The following is a 16,841-nucleotide window of genomic DNA, read 5'->3' on the forward strand; positions in this document are numbered from 1 at the left end:
TAGGTTCAGTCTCAGTGTGTCAATTCAAAAATCAGGAAAGTTTTTGGGACACATGCAAGTTCAGCTTTGAGGGAACTCAAAATGTCAAGTCAACTTCAGTCACATTTTAATTGTTGTGAAAATTGGCTGTCCTGCAAAACTATCAGTCAAAACAACTTGGTTGCTTTGTTGCGAAAAAGAGTTTGTCCAACCTGAATTACTGCCTAAGAAAAAAAAGCTCTCACTTTAAATCATCCTAAATAATGAAGACAATCTGCTACGATGTTTCCAGGCCTCTGTCCATGGTGCTGGAGGACGCCCCTCCCCCGTTCCCTCCCCCCTTGGCGTTTTGCGTGCGTTATTTTGCGCTCCACTAGAGGGCAGCATCGCTCCATGGCCACTTGCGCACGCGTCACTCGGAGTCTGAAGCCAGAGCAACACAAGCAGCCTCAAAAGTCACCATCCGCGAAAAGGAAAGCGAGAAAGAGGCAACTTTTCAGCTCCCTCACCGGGGGAGGAGTGACCGCATGCATGGGACTCCCACAAAGACTTTTACAGCCTTCATTTTGGGAGGGGGGAGCGGCGTTTAAACGCTTCACTTTGCCCGCCTGGACGCCCCGCGCGCACTTTGCGTGGACGCGACATTGCGTGTGTGGCACCCCCACGCGCCCTCCCCCTCCGAGGGCCCCCATGGACGTCTCTCTCGTGGCCGCTCTGTGCGGGGCTCTGGTGTTCGCCTGGCGGTTGCCCCCCGGCCGGCCCGTCGCCCTCACGCCGCCGCGCAGGGCGACCAAGCAGGCGGAGGTGCAGAAGGAGGTGGGCCGCCACCTGAAGGAGCTCCGCGTGGAGCCTCACGACTACATGATGTCCATCTACAAGACCTTCTCCACGGCCGAGAAGTTGGGACTCAACGCCAGCTTCTTCCGGTCCTCCAAGGCGGCCAACACCATCGCCAGTTTTGTGGATCACGGACAAGGTACAGCGCGAGACCACTTGCAGCACTTTTCGAACAATGTTGACTTTTTGTTTTGTTTAGTGGCCAATTTGTTTGTTCTTGTTTTGTGAGTTTTTTTTTTTTGCTTTTGTTGCGTTTGTTTTTTGGTGGGCAATTTGTATTGTCTTTGTGGGTTTTTTTTATTACCGTTTGTTATTTTATTATTGTTTATTTCTGCTCATGTTTTTTTTTGCTAAGTTTTGTATTTTTGTTGAGGTGTTTTTTAGTTGGGTCATCTTTTTTGTTTTTATTTTTTTTGTGTGTATCTGTATTTTATTTATTTATTATTTATCGTTTTTTTTATGTGTGTGTGTTTTGAAGGGATTTGTTTTCCGAGTGTTTTCTGCATTCATTTAGTTTTCTTTGCTTTTGAGGATGTTGTGAGTCTTTTTTTTTTTTTTTTTCCTCAGACGAGCTCCCGTATTCTCCTCTCAGAAGGCAACGTTACCTCTTCGATGTGTCCACCCTCCCGGAGAAATCCGAGGTCCTGGGAGCCGAGCTGAGGCTCTACACCAAATTTTTAGGCAAGGTCGGCCTGTCCGAGCCGGTGGAGCTTCGTCTACTCTCGTGCCGGGACCGGCGGCTCCTGGACTCCAAAACGCTGGAGCCGCAGGAATGGTCCGGACCTCGATGGGAGGTCCTGGATGTGCGGGAACCGTTTCGAGAATGGAAGCGGCGGGAGGAGAGCGTCGGGAATCCCTTCTGCCTGGAGCTGACAGCTGAGCCGGACCACTCCGAGAGGGAGCCGGATCTCTCCCTGCTGGGCCTGCACCGGCACGCCCGGGCCCGGCAGAAAAAGGCCATCCTGGTGGTGTTCACCAGATCCGAGCGGAGACAGACGCTCTTGGGCGAGAGGCGGGAAGCTCGAGCGCGCGGCTTCAAATCCGGCCGCAGCAGACGGACGGCGGCATCCAAGAGCCGCCACGGGAAACGGCACGGCAGGAGGTCTAGATCCAGGTGCAGTAAGAAACCGCTTCGGGTCAACTTCCGTGAGCTGGGCTGGGACGACTGGATCATCGCCCCGCTGGACTACGAGGCGTTCCGCTGCCAGGGCGCGTGCGACTTCCCGCTGCGCTCGCACTTGGAGCCCACCAACCACGCCATCATCCAGACCCTGATGAACTCCATGAACCCGGAGCACATGCCGCCCAGCTGCTGCGCTCCGGCCAAGCTCAGCCCCATCAGCATCCTCTACATCGACGCGGGCAACAACGTGGTCTACAAGCAGTACGAGGACATGGTGGTCGAGGCGTGCGGTTGCAGGTAAGACTTTGGACCCCGGACCGCTTTCAATCCTGAATCTTCCGAAGAGGACAACACGCTCGAGACCTCGTCGCAGACGTTCCTTCGTTGTCCTTGGTGCAAAAGTGGTTGCCTTCAAATTTTCCAAATTAACAAACAAAAAGCAGTCAATCAACATGTTACTTTACGAAAAGACGATTACAATTGATCATAAAAAAATTGCGGACGGGTACCGGGGCCGCTGATGGACGTCCGCTGGTTCTTGTTCATCTCCTTTAATCTCTCCCAAGAGCATAAAGACGGCACGCAGGTGCACTTTAAAAAAACAACTTGGGTTTCATCCACTTTATATAAACAAAAACTTGCAAATTATACGTCAGCAATTATTTGAAATGAAAAATATGTTCTTTGTTATTTTCGCATTTTTGAGTGCAACCGTGGGAATATTTCAACGCACGTCCTTCAATGTCGTCATTTGTTGCTCTTTTCTGATGCACTGATGTGACAAAAAGTGTGGCACGTAAATATTGGAGGTGCAAAAATGTTGATCATTTTTTGGACTAAGTTATTGCAAACGCATGCCGGATGTTTTTTTGCATCGCACGCACGCACGCTGTCAGATAAACGCACGTCGGTCTTAAAATGAACATTTTCAAGATTGTGCTTTTCTTCCTTTTGCTTTTTTCCCACAATATTCTATCGTATTAATTTGCTTTCACATATTTCAACTGTACTGCAAGACATTTAGAGTCCCAATAAAGTATAAGGACGCATTTTCACATTCCGATGTCTAATTGATGATTTTTGGGCTGAAAACAACGAGAAGGGGCTCCAGGATCGACCCCTGAGGGACGCCTTTTGAGTCGAGCGCCGTGCAGAACCCAAAAGCGGTCGGCATGGACGCCACTCTTCCTGTCGAATGGCAAAAATGGCTGCGGGGTCACGAGGGGGTCAGCAGACAAGTGGGCCCAGTGCCACCTTCCCTGGGTGGCCTCAGTGTGTGTGTGTGTGTGTGTGTTGGGTCATACTGGACAAACCGATGCAATGGATGACCCCTCTTTCGTCTACAGTGGGACAATGCTGGAGGAAGATCCCAACATCAGATTAAGGCTGGGTTCAAAGTTCAAGTGGGCTATTGTCTGCGTTTCATTGAGAGGGGGGGGGGGGCTTTTGGTCACTAAACAACCCCGAAAAGGCTGCAATGGAATGCCCAATGACAAGGTGAGATCTAAAAAAAAGGAGGGCACAAAAGAGCAGAATGCGACGTCTCCATAGCGGCTCCCACGGAGGCGTTCCCGCTCTGGAGAAGATTTGCGGCGAGATGGAGCGACGCATAAAGACGCACGGGATGGGGCTCTTCTTATCAGCATGGAAGCGGCGTAAATGTCTCGCGCATGTGGACAAAGGCGAGGTGGGACCAGGACTTTCCATCGAGAACGAGACGCCGAAATGCAAGCGGGCTTGACAAGCGATGCGGCGGCAACTTGAGAAAGGCCCCCCCAAAAAGACGCAACCGGCACAAAATTCAAAATTAGTTTGTCGCACGCGTCATTGAAATTCCAAGACTGGCCGGACGAAACGAGACGACTTGACAGCATTCGCAGCGGCAGCTTGAGAAAAACCAAGAAGAAAAATGTATCGCAAAGCTGCAGGTGTACGTAAGAAAGAAGGGGGGGGCGGAGAGGGGGGGGGTATCACTCCCACACAAACACACTTCATAAAGGATTGGGGTGTAAAAGGAAAACAACAAGGGGCTCCACGATGGAGCCCTGAGGGACCTTTTATGAGTTGAACAATGAAAGCTAATGCAAAAAGAGTGTGTGTATGCGTGTGCGCGGGGGTGGGCGTGTGTGTGTGCGTGTGTGTGTGTCGGCTGGCCAAGTTGCTCTTTTTATGGATGTTCCTCTTTTTTTTTTTCTTCTTTTACTGTCACAAAGGGATGAGGAGGAGGACACATGTTTGCAATCGGAACTCACAGCTGCCTCTCGTGAGTGCACTTAACAGTCGTTCTTGTGTGGAAAGATACTTCGGCGTGTGGGGGTGCGTGCGTGTGTGGGGGGGTGCGTGTGCGTGTGTTTAGTAAGTAAAAACAGAGCAAGTCTCTGTCAGACATTTTGGACACGAGTGGCGTTGGTTGAGGGTGACAGCGCTGCTTGCAAGTGTTGCTTTACAATCCGTCTTCGCTTGGAAACACAAACCAGATGATATCCGCCCCCCCCCACCCCACCCTAATTAAAAGTGTCTGCCGAGCAAACTCGTTATGATGCGACGACTGATCATCGCATCAAAACCACATAGGACAGGAGGTGGGGATCCCAAAACAAGACCAAGCCTGGTTCTGGTTTTAAAGTTGGGTTTCAAGCCTCGTTTCAGGGGTCAATGAGGGTTTCAAAACAAAATTTGGCTTTTAGAGGAAGACGTCAAGGCTGGGTGGGGTTTCAAATGAGGGTTATGGTTTTTGAATAGGGTTTTGAGCTCAGGTGGGGTTAGGGTGGGCGGCTCCAAGGCTGCTTTGGGGTCTGAAGCCCCGGTAGGGCATCGAACAAAGCTTCAGGCTTCGAGACAGGCTGTGCGGTACTGACTTGCTCTTTAAAAGAAACAGGAGGGGCAACGGGGGGGGGGCAAGGGTATGGGGGGGTCAATACAAGTCCCAAAAAGTCCTGATTGACTTTGAAGGCATTTTGCCGTGGAAGGGAAACCCAAAACGTGACGCAGCGCCCGCAAGAAGCCGGACGGGAAATGTGAAGCGATGCCAACATCCTCACTGAGGAAGTGTTGATTGGGGGGGGGGGCGCCTGGGGGCACCGCAATGATTTTTTTTCCATTGGCGGAAGCGAAAAGCTCGCACGTCTGCCAAACACACGCACACGCGCACGCTCACGTGCACAAATTATGATTTCAAAATTGGGGTTGACGTGCTTTCAAACTCGGGTTGGGCTTTGAAAAGTAAGGCTTCAAAACTTGGGTTATGGATTCAAATTGGGATTAGGGTTCCAAGCCTTTGGCGGGACGTGCAACTTGGCAGCCATTTTCAAGTGTACAACCTCACGTTGCTTTTGAGATCAGTCAGAGGTCAAAGGTCCCTCACATTGAATTTTAAACAATCAACCTTGTTCCAAACGATAAGCCTGACTTCAAACCGTGTTCTGAAATCGGATCCCAGGCTTGGAAGCTAAACACAGATTCCTACGAAAGGCTTTTTTCCAAAGTCGAAGCAAATATTTTTGGGGGTTCCTCAAGGCTGGACCGCGGAACCCTGGTGGTTCTCTAAAGTCGGCTTCAGGTGCTCCCCCAGAGCCGCAGTCGACCCCCCCCAGCCTGGCTGCCCCCCTTTGACCTTTAGGTGTTGATTGCTCTGCGAGCGCGTCTTTCCTGCTCGCCAGGGTTCAGAGGTCAATCAGGCAGCGAGGCCTAATGGCGGCAAATAGCGTCAATCACCTTAAACGGCAAAAGACCACGCACTCACATTCACACACACGCACACGCACGCACACACGCACACAGTCAAGGAATGTTGGGAATCCGGTGCGGGTTAATCCACTGCCACTGAGCGTACGGACACACACGCACACGCACACGCACACGCTTTTAAACACAGACGTCGAGGGTCGCATCTCTAAAGTCACTTCGCGGGAGAATGTCAACTAAATCTCATGAAAATTGTCACACTGGACAACTTTTATTGGGAAATGCGTCAACTTCAACTTCAACTTACTTTATTTTTTAATGTCATTCGGTCATTTTTTTAAATTATTTGCAACTTAATACATTTTTATTTCATTTATACGTTGTCAGAGAAAGCACAACTGCTATTGTGATTTTTAATCCTCAAAAGATTCCGGAACCTTTTTGTGTGTGAGACACCAAAAGCAGCAGGCAAGTCACCCTCATTATTAGAATGGTTTTAGGAGCACCGACACGGCCCAACTGACTTTTGAAATCAAATCCAAAGTCACTTTGGCAAGGTGCAGACACAAAAAGTGGATATCGAGCGAACACTTCCGTGCTGGATTACGGCAGGACGAGCCTGTCCATCAAAAGCGGTTGCTGTACGGCTGCCCGAAGTGAAACAACACCACCAAGGCCTCCACTTTTTTTTTTTTTTGACATTTCACATGATTTGCTCATATTTTCCACATGTGCTTAATGCGGCGTGTGGAAAACATTTCCCGCACACGTTGTCTGCGCTTTCCATGCCTTCGTCCTCCTCCTCCTCGCGCAAAAAAAAAAAAAAAAAAAGGGTCGCTTTATGGTGGCTCAAGTGCCATTCATTCAGCCATTGATGGCCGGACCGGCGCTCCGAGCGCGACGGCGGTGACGGCCGCCGCTCGTAAAAGTCCGTCCATGTGGTCCCAGACAAAGAGGAAAACACATCGGTCGTAAATGTGAACAATTCTTTTTCATTTTCATTCATTTTTAGAGTGTTTTTTTTCACTACTTTTTTTGGAATATCGTTGTTCTGTGCAATGTAAAGTAAAAAGGTCACAAAAGGTCAAAAGTGAAGTATTGCATTATACTCCCCCTAGTGGCGACTGCCTGAATGTTCAGCGTTGACGATAACGACGCTGTTTGAGCGACTGACAGCTTCTTTTTTTCTCTCGATTCTTTTCTTTTGTAAATTCAATTTGCTGGCAAACAGCGAGTCCAGATTGCACCGTGGCAGTAAAATGATGTATTCGGGAGCTTTTTTTAATTTATTTTTTGCGCAAGTTGCTAACGCCTGATCAAATCCATCTTTGTCATGCTGCAGTTTCGAGCCTTAAAAGCTCAAAAGAGACTTTGTGGATTTTGAAGGCCCCAAACAAATGGGGCGGACTTGGCGCCGCTTTCGCCACAACAGCTGCGTTGCATGAGTGTACAAACGATTAAAATAATTAATGGCGTAGTTTGTTTTGGAAGAAAAAAAAAAGGCCCACTATTTTATCTTCATCAATGCAAGATTGTTTTATCGTCATCAAAAGAAGAATTTACCTGGAGTGAAGCAAGCTTGCCGCTGTTTTTCGTCCAGCTGCTCTTTGGGTGGAGCAACTGAGCAACGCTTCCAAATTGCGGTGTGAGCACAAAACTTCTGCAAGAAAATAAATGTGTCAAGAAAAGCTGACTGGTTCAGGTGAAATTCGTTTGGCATTAATGAGAGCCACTTCAAAGGGCGGCAGCGGTCCGCCGACTCTCGTTTCAAAATTTGGTTGAATGTGAAACTGCCACATACACTTTAGAAAAGGGTGTGAACATTTGTGCAGCCACATTCTTTTTTTTCCCATGAATCAAATGTTTCCTCAAAACCTCTGAAGAAGGGTGTGTAGACTTTTCATATTGTCTGTACATGAGGTTTTTGGGGTGTCTTGTTGTGCGGCAGGCAAGCGGGCACTGCTGCATCCAGGCCTTGGCGGGCGGCGAGTTCAAAAGTTGAACGCGGGTCGGCTTGTCGACTCGCGGAGGCCCTCAAGGCTCCCCCGAAGGCCCCCTAATCCTTTGGTGTGTAACTGATTTCATGAACAAAGTGAAAACACCAGCTTGATCTTTTAATCCCTGCAGCGCTACCAACTCCTTGAAAAGTGCTGGTCGGTCACGTCCGCCCCAACCCGTCTCCGCAACGCTTCTTCTTTGAGATGATCGCTCACCGTAAATCCACGCTCGGTTGCCATTTTGTCTCTTCAAACATTTGCGCTTATCAGTCCGATGGAATCAAACAAACCGCTTGAGGAGGATTGCTAATAGATCATGCCACGTACTTCTCAGTGGAATCCGTGTGTGTGTGTGTGTGTGTGTTGCGGCATGTGAAAGAGATTTTCATAAGTAGATCTGCTAGTTAATTCGCAGTGTTTATCTCCACGCACGCACACACACGCACGCAGCTCTAAACTAGATTTGACACTTGTTTATAGGCTTCTTTTATCCTTGCATACTTTTGCCATCCCTTTTTCATCCACCGCAATCACTCCCCCCCCCCCCCCACACTGTCCTCATATTTGCAAACGGCGTGTAACATATTTTTGCAAACAAAAACAGACCATTCTGTATTTTATTAACTTCACAAGCTGAACTCGCTTGACGACAAGCAACAGTTAGGCCGATCGTGAACAATTCTGGTTTTTATTGCCACTTCCAACTCCACATAAAACAAAGACGGAGCTTTGCGGTAGAATTTAGCTTCATGCTAACAATCAATGTAAAAGCTCAAAGACGAGCTAATAGATAGCATCGGCGTCGCGAAACGTACTGCAGACATCATACAATACTCGCAGTTCACGATCTTTCAATGACTACTTTTATTGCTTATACTGCCCCCAAGTGGCCAATGTGTGCACATCTGAAGGGGCAGCACGATGGCCATTGAATTGAAGTAAAAAAAAAAAAAGTGGCAACAGTTGAACACTTTTTACAAATCACAACATTGGAGTTATATTTTTACAAATCTTTCCATTTGTTTCAGTGATGAAAAACAACTTGTGCACGTACCACGACGCACCACTCTATTGGACTTGTTTTTACGTTTAAATTGGATTTGATATGGAATTTGTAAAAATAGGACAATTGTCAATGGATAATGATGCCGCATTTTATTTTATACAGACACAAACGTGCTAAATACTGCGAGTTGTAAAATAATGGCGACTTTTTACACAATTTCATCGGCGCTCTTCTCCACATAAAAATCAGCAGTCAGAAAGGCCTCAACTGTGCAAGGCATTGAATTTGGAAGTCTAAGCTTGGAGCCCCACCTAGTGGTCAAATTTCTTTTTTTATTTTATTTACCGTATTTTCGCAGTCATAAGGCGCACTTAAAAGTCCCAAATCTTCCCCTAAACTAACACAGCGCCTTGTAAGGCGACTGCGCTCATTATATGGACAAAGTATCACTCGCGCCCATCAACCCTTTTACTCATTGGGCTGTTCGGAGTGCATGTTAGCACACCCTGCAGGACAAAGTGTGAGTCATCTACGCTTCAAAGTGACCATGACTATACATTATGTGACTTTTGTGTTTGGGTGATGGTGTGGGAGAAAGCTGGACAAAATGTTGTAGTCTGTCTTATCATTTATGTTATTGCAAGCAAGAAACGTCCCAGGTTTAGACAACAGACAAAAAGCCCAAAGCATAACAGCAAATCTCTCTACACAGCCATGTGATTGGCTGAGTCTGAGTGGCTCCCAGAAGGCATTGCTATATCATTTTGTGTTATTTTTATTTCTTTTTGGTATATTGATGGCATGAGAGATTCATGTTTTGTGTTAATCTTATTTCTTTGTTTCATTGTTTGCTTGTATGTTGAGTTTTTTTTTGAAACCGTGACTCTAAGGAGTGTGGTGACCAGTGAAGTCCCTCCCCTGACGTAGTCTTGTAGACTATTTCCATGATACCTATTATTGGTTAGAGTCGTTGTTAATGAGAGCGATTGTCAACTGTCTTTGAAATGTGGCGATTGCTTATGGTATTGAGGCAAAGTGAGTTGCCATGAGCTGAGTCAGCGCGAGCAGCCGAGCTATTGCGATGCTAAAAGCAGCTGAGCTAGCGCCTTACACGGCGCCTTACAGTGTGTGCTTCAAAGACAGCAATAGCAGCCTCAACAGGTGTTGCACCCTTTGAGGCAGCGCGTCCAATGACTGCGAAAATACGGAACATTTCATTGGCTTTCAAAACATGAACTGGACCGTTTTCAGCAGAACTGCGGACATGTTGAAGCCTACAGTTTTTTGTTTTTTTCAGGGGCGGATAGAAGAACTTTTCGTGGTCGACATACTGAATTTATCCTGCAAATTAGATTTAAAAAAAAAAAAAAAATGTCATGGATACCGTTGAAGATGTGCAGAGCGCGATTATTGTCCGCATGTGTGATCTGTTTTGCGTCTGCCTGGAAAGCAGCAAAACGTCTGTCAAGGCCTGGAAGGGTTCACGGCTGCTCCGTGCCACTGGGGGACTTCAAAACAATACATTGCGAGCATCCTTTTTGTTTTTGTTAAGCTCAACATGACCGCAAAATGTGAAAACGTATCACATTTCTCAAATGGAACACAACAAAAGAGTCACACGCGGGAATAAAAGAATGTTGCTGGGAAAAACGGGACAAAAAGGCTCATTTTGTAGCGCAGGTGGACGTGAAAACGAGTTTAGATTAGAGAATGGAAAAAATGTTGACGAGCCACTCGGCACATTTTTGGGCCTTTTTTTAAACCAGCCAATCAAATCGGCCAGCCGACGATTCGGTCGGAGTTCGTAGTTTGAAGGCCGCCGTTAAAAAGGGGAGTCAGAAATAGAGTTTAGCCATGGCCTGCAGGAACTTCTTCTTGCGCTTGTGAGCGGCCAGCTGCAGAACGTCTTCGGGGTTGCTCGTGTTCAGCTCAGCCTGACCGATGGCTTTGATCTGCAACGGAGGACGTTTGGTGAGCAACATTTACAAAGATTGCTTTTTTTTGGTATTATTATTTCCATTTCCAAATGAATTCCTGTGAAATTTGCCAGCCATCAACATGCAGATATGTTTTTGCTTTAACTTCATTTCGTAAAAAATCGGTTTGTCGAGTCACACCATTTTCAATTTGTAGACTTTGGGATGCTCTATTTCTGTTGATGCTTCTTACCGCTATTTGTCTCTTTTCCGCTTCGCCGCGCTTGTGGTGGATGTCTGATCACAGTCAAGGTGACACCAAAAAAAAAAAAAAAAAGAAAGAAATCAAGTGTGATTTGAGTGAGGATACGCGTGAGGTATTCCAAGATGGTGACGTCCCAGATGTAGTCGTAGAAGGAGTCCATGGCGTCGTGACTGCGTCCAAGCGCACGAGAAACGTCATCGCACTGGTCAAATTGTTTCGCCGCTTGCCGCCTACCTGTTCTGCTCTTGGAGTGCTTTGAACGCCGTCATGTAGTCCACCTCCCGCAAGAACTGGCACAGGACGGCCACCTGGGACGCGCCAAACAATTTTGAAATTACTTCCAAAAAAAAAAGGGAAAGACAAATCAAGCACATAAAAAAACACATCAACAACAACATTCAAAACAATAAAGACAAATAGAAAAAGAAATCGATTCAACTTGACTTTTTTTTCAGATCTGTACTTTTAGAATTGCGTTTTACAAACAAAAAGTGTGTGAAGTTGTGTGACCTGCGTGTGGCAGTTCATCATGGAGCAGCACCTGATCATCCGCTTCAGAACCTGCGCGGAATGTTTCACAACAATGACGAGAGGTGGCGAGAAACACGCACGCGCACACACGGCAGCTACCTGGTCCGTGTAGACGTCAGGCGGCACGGCTTTGGTGAAGAAATCCGACGACACGCCGCCGGCCTGGAGGTACAAGTTGAGGGCGGCCGAGTACTGATTGGTTGCTGCGAGGCCGACACGACACGAGGCGAGAGTTAAAGTCGTGTACCGCAAACGTCGTCGCTGTCGAAGCGTGCGGCGTTACCAAAGTAGATGTCGGCCTGCGTGATGAGCCACGATTGGTTGTTGGGGTTCAGCGTGAGGGCGTAGGTCACCAGCTCCTTCACCGTCACGGCCACCGCCTCCACGTCCACCGCCTGGATGCTACGTATCACACGCAGAAAAATTATAGGAGCAAAAAATGTCCTTTGTTTTCATCAATTAAAAAAAAAAAATCCTAAAAAGGATGCACACACGCACACGCGCTTTACAAAGAAGACGACGGGTGTGTTACTTGGGCAGCGAGACCGGCCAGATGGAGAGGTGCTCGGCCGTCACGTCGTTGACGATGTCGTCCTGCGGGGGGCGACAAAGCCTGAAATCAAGATTTCTGCGGGCAGTGTCAAGAAGAAGAAGCGGCGAAGGCACGACGGCCGGCGGCGCACCCTGACGATGCTGTGCAGCCTGACGAAGAGCGAAATCAGCGTTGTCAGCACCAGCGGCTCCTGACGCACAAACGCAACGTCAGCATCAAAAAGAACAGCGGCTTTTTTTTTTTTTTTTTTGGAACGATGTACTCACTCTGATCTTCTTGACGAACGTTATGAATTTACTCCTAGAAGGACAAAGCAAAAAAATCTTGATCTGTTCTCCATTTCAAGGCCACATTTGGACGCGGCACCTGTGCAGGATGCCCATGGAGGAGTCTCGGTGCTTGATGAGCGCCGCGCGACCGTCGTTGGCGCGCTTGTGCTGCACGGAGACGCTGCAGATCTGCACCACGGCGTCCCAAAGCTCCTTGGCCGTGCGCCGGCTCTCTTTGGGACCCGGCAGCTCCTTGCACGTGGACGCCAGCAGCTGGCCCAGCTGCGGGAAGCATTTTTTTTTGGTTTTTTTAAGCTTACAAAAACCAAAATAGAAAGCGAGACACACATACAAAAAAGTGCTCAAGTTTACGGCCAAAAGACACGGCGGCATCACCTTGACGTAAGGGTTGTTGACGACAGCCGAGGGCGGCACCTGCAGCGTCAAGTAGTCGTTCTCCCTCCAGTTCAACATGAAGGCCACGCACTCCTCGCCGACCACCTGCCGCAGAGGAAGATCTGCACACGCGCACACACAAAGCGGCGTTACAGCGTCGCCATCCCGATCCGGCGGCGGCGGCGGCGGCAAAACTCGCCGCGTATCCTCATCTCCAGGTATCCGCGCACTCTGCTGACGAGGTCGGGCGGCGGCCTCTCCTTGCTGCCGTCGGCCGCCGCCGCCGTCTCGTGAGCTCGCACCTCCATCAGCAGCAGCTCGTTGAGCATCACCTGACGCAGGCGCGGCGAGAACTCCGTCACCAGCTCCAGGCAGGCCGAGAACAGCTGCCGCGCGTGCAGGAAGTCCTGAACGGGGGGGCGAGGCCACGACGTCACACGTTACGAGCGTGTGCTCAGATGTCACATGATGACATCATCCTTACCCGAATGGCGACGCAGTGGAGGCCTTTGGCCATGAGGATGTAGACCAGGTCTTTGGTCAGGTTGTCTTTGATTGCCAGGATCACGTTGATGTAATCTGGAGGAACTTCCCACTAAAAGAAAACAAGTCAATTTTCCCAGTGTCCCTGAACGCAGCGCGAGTCGCCACCCACCTTGCTATTGACTCTCCAGAAGAATTTGTCCGCCACGTCGTGGAGCTCGTTGAGGATCTGCCGGATCCTTCGCGGGTCCAAGGAGAGGATGAGCCGCTGCTCCAGCTGCCCGACGCTCACGCTGGCCGACGCTGCGCAAGAACGAGGCCGTTAGCGACGCGGCCGTCCGAGGGCGCGCGCGCGCTTACCCGGAATGTCGTAGAAGGAGGGCAGCGGCTTGGCGCTGAGGTTGACGGCGGCCGAGCGCTTCCGCATCTGCTCCACCGGCAGCTTCCTCTCGTCCTCCCGCAGGAGCTCGCCGAAGAGCTTGTGAGACGACACCGCCAAGACCAGCGGCAGCTCCTCCAGACTTTCGCAAAGCGAGCTGCCGGACGGGAACGACAGACGCTCGGACACGGCGAGAGCGAACATCATGACGAGCGTTTACGCGACTCACTGCACGAAGGTGGCCATGTTCTTTCTCGATGTTTCGGACGAACGCTCTTTCTCCAGGGACCGCGTGCACACCTGCGAGACGGACGGATGTTTTTATTGCGACAAATCCGACACGATATAAAAGACGACGAGGCTAATTTAGCTCATTTTTAAACGTGACCTCTAAGATGAAGTCCACCAGGCGCTTGCTGGGCTTCATGAGCAGCTGCTGGAAGCGCACGCCAAGCACCTCCCCCTCCAGGGCGTCGCGCACGGCGTTGCACACGCACAGCTGGTGGCACACCTCGTCCAGGCCCGCCTCCCTGCGTGACACGCTCGCGCGACTTTAATCGCCGCCGATGATGGCTACGTGCCGCGCTCTCTCACCCTTGCTGGGCTTTGTACAAGACCTCCCTGAGGACGGATCGTCTGAAGTGCTGGGGCAAAGCGCAGCTGACGTTGTCCTTGATGAACGCTTCCACCACCGCCTGCGACGACGACACGCGTCGTCAGAGCTCAACAAAGATGCGACGTTTTGCATTGTGTGTTAGCGTGAAACTTTGGAGAGCCAGACACAGCGTTCAAAAAATAAAATGAGAAGACAAAAAAAAATAAAAGGCCTACTAGAACAGCTGAACTTTATTTAGTGCTCACCTGGTAGCTGCGGGCGCCGAGCAGCCCGTTGATCTGGTCGTAGTTTGTGGTCTGAGAGTCGCACGAGTCGCGGTCGCCCGTCAGAGCTTTGCAGGCGTTCCAGTAGCCTGCCAGGCGCTCCTCGTCCAGGCGGACGTGCACCGTGGAGTCCAGCTGAGAAGACAAAGACAGACGACAGGACATGAGACGCCGTCGGGGGCCGAGGGGGGCTCATGCGAGTCCGGTTGCACCTTCTTCAAGAGCTCCTTGGTCTGCCTGAAGTGGTCTCGGGCTTTCTCGAAGGCCGGCTGGTCCGTGCAGCCTTGCTGGAAGAAAATGGCACCCAAGTCGTAGTGAACCTGAAAAGCAGCGGAAGGCGGACCCCGTTAAAGCGGCGATCCCCAACCAACGGGCCGCGCTTCCATACGCAGTGGGAAGCCCACCTGGCAGTGCAGCTCGTTGGCGCTGATGCGGAGGCCCGCCGTGGAGGACTCGGTCTCGCCGTTGGCGGCGGAAGTGTCGGCGGCCAGCAGGTCCAGCGTCCTCATGGTGTGCACGTAGAAGTCCTTCTTCAGGCGCAGCGCCCCCGCCAGGACGCTGATGGAGTCGCTGGCCTGCTCCTTTAGCTGGACGCACAAAATGGCATTTCATCACGTCTTCCTGTTCTTTGAAGGAGCCATTTGACGTTCACGCACCACACTCAGGATGTTGTCTGTCATCTCTTTTTCCTGCTGCACAACACTCAACCTGCAGAAAAGCAAAGACAAATTCAAATCTGCATGAAATCTTGTAGGGCTAGAACTGCGCCCGTTGCAAAAGAAAACTTGCATGTTCATCTGGTGTGGGCCCGGTTTGTTCTGTTTCTCCGGAAAGCTGCTCAGCACGATGGTTCTGATGGCCCTTTAGCGCAGGGGAGAGTTCTTCATCAGGGCATTCCTTCGACGTGTGATGTTAAATGGAATCGATTTCTGCCTTACCAGCGGTTGTAGATGAGGACGGCCATGGAGGTGGTCGGCGGCAACGAGGACAGATCTAGGTCCACGTGTTTCACGCCCGCCGGCACTTTGCTCACGCACAGCAGCTCGTTGAGCAGCATGTTCAATACAGGGATGGTCAAGCTGGGCAAGACAATATTTGTACGTTTTCTTTTTTTAATCTTGATGTTATATCTTAGTGTGTATTATACTGCCCCCTGGTGGCTAATGCACCCACACCCAAAAGAGCAGCGCAATGTCTATTAAATGGAAGTATAAAATGTGGCACAAATGGTTAAGAAAAAAAAAGAAACACATTATAAAATGTTGGTGGGCAAACCCTTTCTCCAGCGCATCCAGATCCCACTTCATGTACGCCGCCACTTTGAGCGCCAGCAGCTTCAAGATCCGATTCCTGCGGTTGTCAGCGGGAGGCTGCACCTGATTCTGCTCGTTCACCGACGGCTTGGACGCCTGCTCGAGGAATTGGATGACGAGCTGCACCCCCGTCGGATCTGGGGAGGCGCAAAGGCATCATCACTGGCGCACTGGAGATTGTCGAGACGCTGAGCTCTCACCGGGGTTGGACTGTTGCAGGTGTTTCTCCAGCAGGGATGCATCCAAGAGGAACTCGAACCAGGAAGTCTGGAGCGGCGTGCTGGGCCGGCTGCTCGTCACGGCGGCGACCCGGTCGGCCGCTTCCGCGCTCATCCTTCCCTGGTGAGAAGAAATTAGTATTTGATTCATAAAAATGTTAAAAACTGAAATACTTCACTGAAAAGAGTTTGTCGGATCCACCACCAACACACGTCAATTGGAGCCAAGAAAAACCCTGAATGTTAAAGACAGAAAGTTTTGGGGTGTCTCATGGCTTCTAAAAATATCCAACAAAGCTCAATTTAAATTGTAGTAGCACATTTAAGTGTAAAATGATGTGCAACAAAAGCATGTGTGGTACAAATCTGGTTAAGAAACAATCGCAGACATAGTAGTCGTCGTACAGTCAGCTAGCTAGTTTGTTATACCGTCCAAGGCAGCCCACCCGAGCGGGGTTGTGCATGTCAACAATCGAGGTGCGAGGTGCGTATGCCGCAACCGCTGACACAAATCAAGCGCACCCCTCCGGAATCGGTTATGTTTCATTTATAGTTCATTTTCTCGCTAGCTGACAACTTTACAGCCCGGCACGCTAACCGGAAAGTAAATTATCTTACCGTATTGCTTTAACAATGAACTATAACAACATAGAAGGGATAGATAAGCTCAAAGTGGGCCTCAGTGTTCAGCTACATGGAAGCGCGCTTTCTCACGTAATTGATTCTGAACATCGCCACTGCGTCACTTCGCTTCCGCTTCCGGTTCGGCTTCAGAGAGGATCACAGTGCGCCGCATTTTGCGCATATTTATAGCGCACCCCGAAACCAAATATTTACATTTTTGACATATTATTAGACGTTTACATTTAATTGCTAGTTTAGTATAAACAAAGTTTTCAATTTATAGTTATTCAAATGTCCTTAAATCTGCGTTTGATGCGTAAAATATCAATATATATCTTTTTATAATAATCAATGAACTACACTTTTTGAACAAAGAACAAATATTGTAG

At 49.5% G+C, this 16,841-nt stretch overlaps 2 protein-coding genes across 4 annotated transcripts; one reads left to right on the top strand and one right to left on the bottom strand.

The window, feature by feature from the left end:
- The first annotated feature begins 373 nt into the window (after positions 1-373).
- Positions 374-2,957, top strand: LOC148321885 (growth/differentiation factor 6-B-like). The gene is made up of 2 exons (XM_088319150.1): positions 374-955; positions 1,384-2,957. The coding sequence occupies exons 1-2, from the start codon at positions 511-513 to the stop codon at positions 2,238-2,240; spliced, it is 1,302 nt and encodes a 433-aa protein (XP_088175276.1). The 5' UTR covers positions 374-510; the 3' UTR covers positions 2,241-2,957.
- A 7,336-nt stretch (positions 2,958-10,293) lies between these two features.
- ints8 (integrator complex subunit 8) lies at positions 10,294-16,590 on the bottom strand. 3 transcript variants are annotated; one of them, XM_088319515.1, is made up of 28 exons: positions 16,447-16,590; positions 15,811-15,949; positions 15,573-15,747; positions 15,236-15,376; positions 15,087-15,158; positions 14,954-15,005; positions 14,702-14,884; positions 14,510-14,617; positions 14,280-14,432; positions 14,013-14,113; positions 13,807-13,948; positions 13,648-13,718; positions 13,400-13,575; positions 13,212-13,342; positions 13,041-13,151; positions 12,756-12,963; positions 12,557-12,678; positions 12,258-12,442; positions 12,158-12,191; positions 12,022-12,081; positions 11,871-11,932; positions 11,622-11,740; positions 11,438-11,541; positions 11,318-11,368; positions 11,042-11,115; positions 10,913-10,977; positions 10,796-10,839; positions 10,294-10,578 (listed from the first exon to the last, which is right to left on the bottom strand). In XM_088319515.1, the coding sequence occupies exons 2-28, from the start codon at positions 15,941-15,943 to the stop codon at positions 10,462-10,464; spliced, it is 2,994 nt and encodes a 997-aa protein (XP_088175641.1). In that variant the 5' UTR covers positions 15,944-15,949; positions 16,447-16,590; the 3' UTR covers positions 10,294-10,461. The 3 variants fall into 3 exon arrangements, with proteins under 3 accessions (XP_088175641.1, XP_088175643.1, XP_088175642.1); XM_088319517.1 differs by lacking the exon at positions 16,447-16,590 and adding an exon at positions 16,008-16,027; XM_088319516.1 differs by lacking the exons at positions 10,294-10,578; positions 10,796-10,839; positions 10,913-10,977; ... (1 more) ...; positions 11,318-11,368; positions 11,438-11,541 and having other exon boundaries at positions 11,640-11,740; positions 11,837-11,932.
- Between the last annotated feature and the right edge of the window lie 251 nt (positions 16,591-16,841).

The sequence above is a fragment of the Idiotropiscis lumnitzeri genome, chromosome 16, assembly GCF_059441095.1.
Source record: "Idiotropiscis lumnitzeri isolate Australia: NSW breed Sydney's pygmy pipehorse chromosome 16, RoL_Ilum_1.0, whole genome shotgun sequence".
Classification (NCBI taxonomy): Eukaryota; Metazoa; Chordata; class Actinopteri; order Syngnathiformes; family Syngnathidae; genus Idiotropiscis; species Idiotropiscis lumnitzeri.

Excerpts from the sequence above, each read along its gene's own strand:
- LOC148321885 (XM_088319150.1), top strand. The coding sequence starts at position 511 with ATGGGACTCCCACAAAGACTTTTACAGCCTTCATTTTGGGAGGGGGGA. Across the intron at positions 956-1,383 it reads TTTTGTGGATCACGGACAAG|ACGAGCTCCCGTATTCTCCT; the intron begins GTACAGCGCGAG and ends TTTTTTCCTCAG.
- ints8 (XM_088319515.1), bottom strand. The coding sequence starts at position 15,943 with ATGAGCGCGGAAGCGGCCGACCGGGTCGCCGCCGTGACGAGCAGCCGG. Across the intron at positions 15,748-15,810 it reads CCTGCAACAGTCCAACCCCG|ATCCGACGGGGGTGCAGCTC; the intron begins GTGAGAGCTCAG and ends GCGCCTCCCCAG. Across the intron at positions 10,579-10,795 it reads CGGAAAAGAGACAAATAGCG|ATCAAAGCCATCGGTCAGGC; the intron begins GTAAGAAGCATC and ends CCTCCGTTGCAG.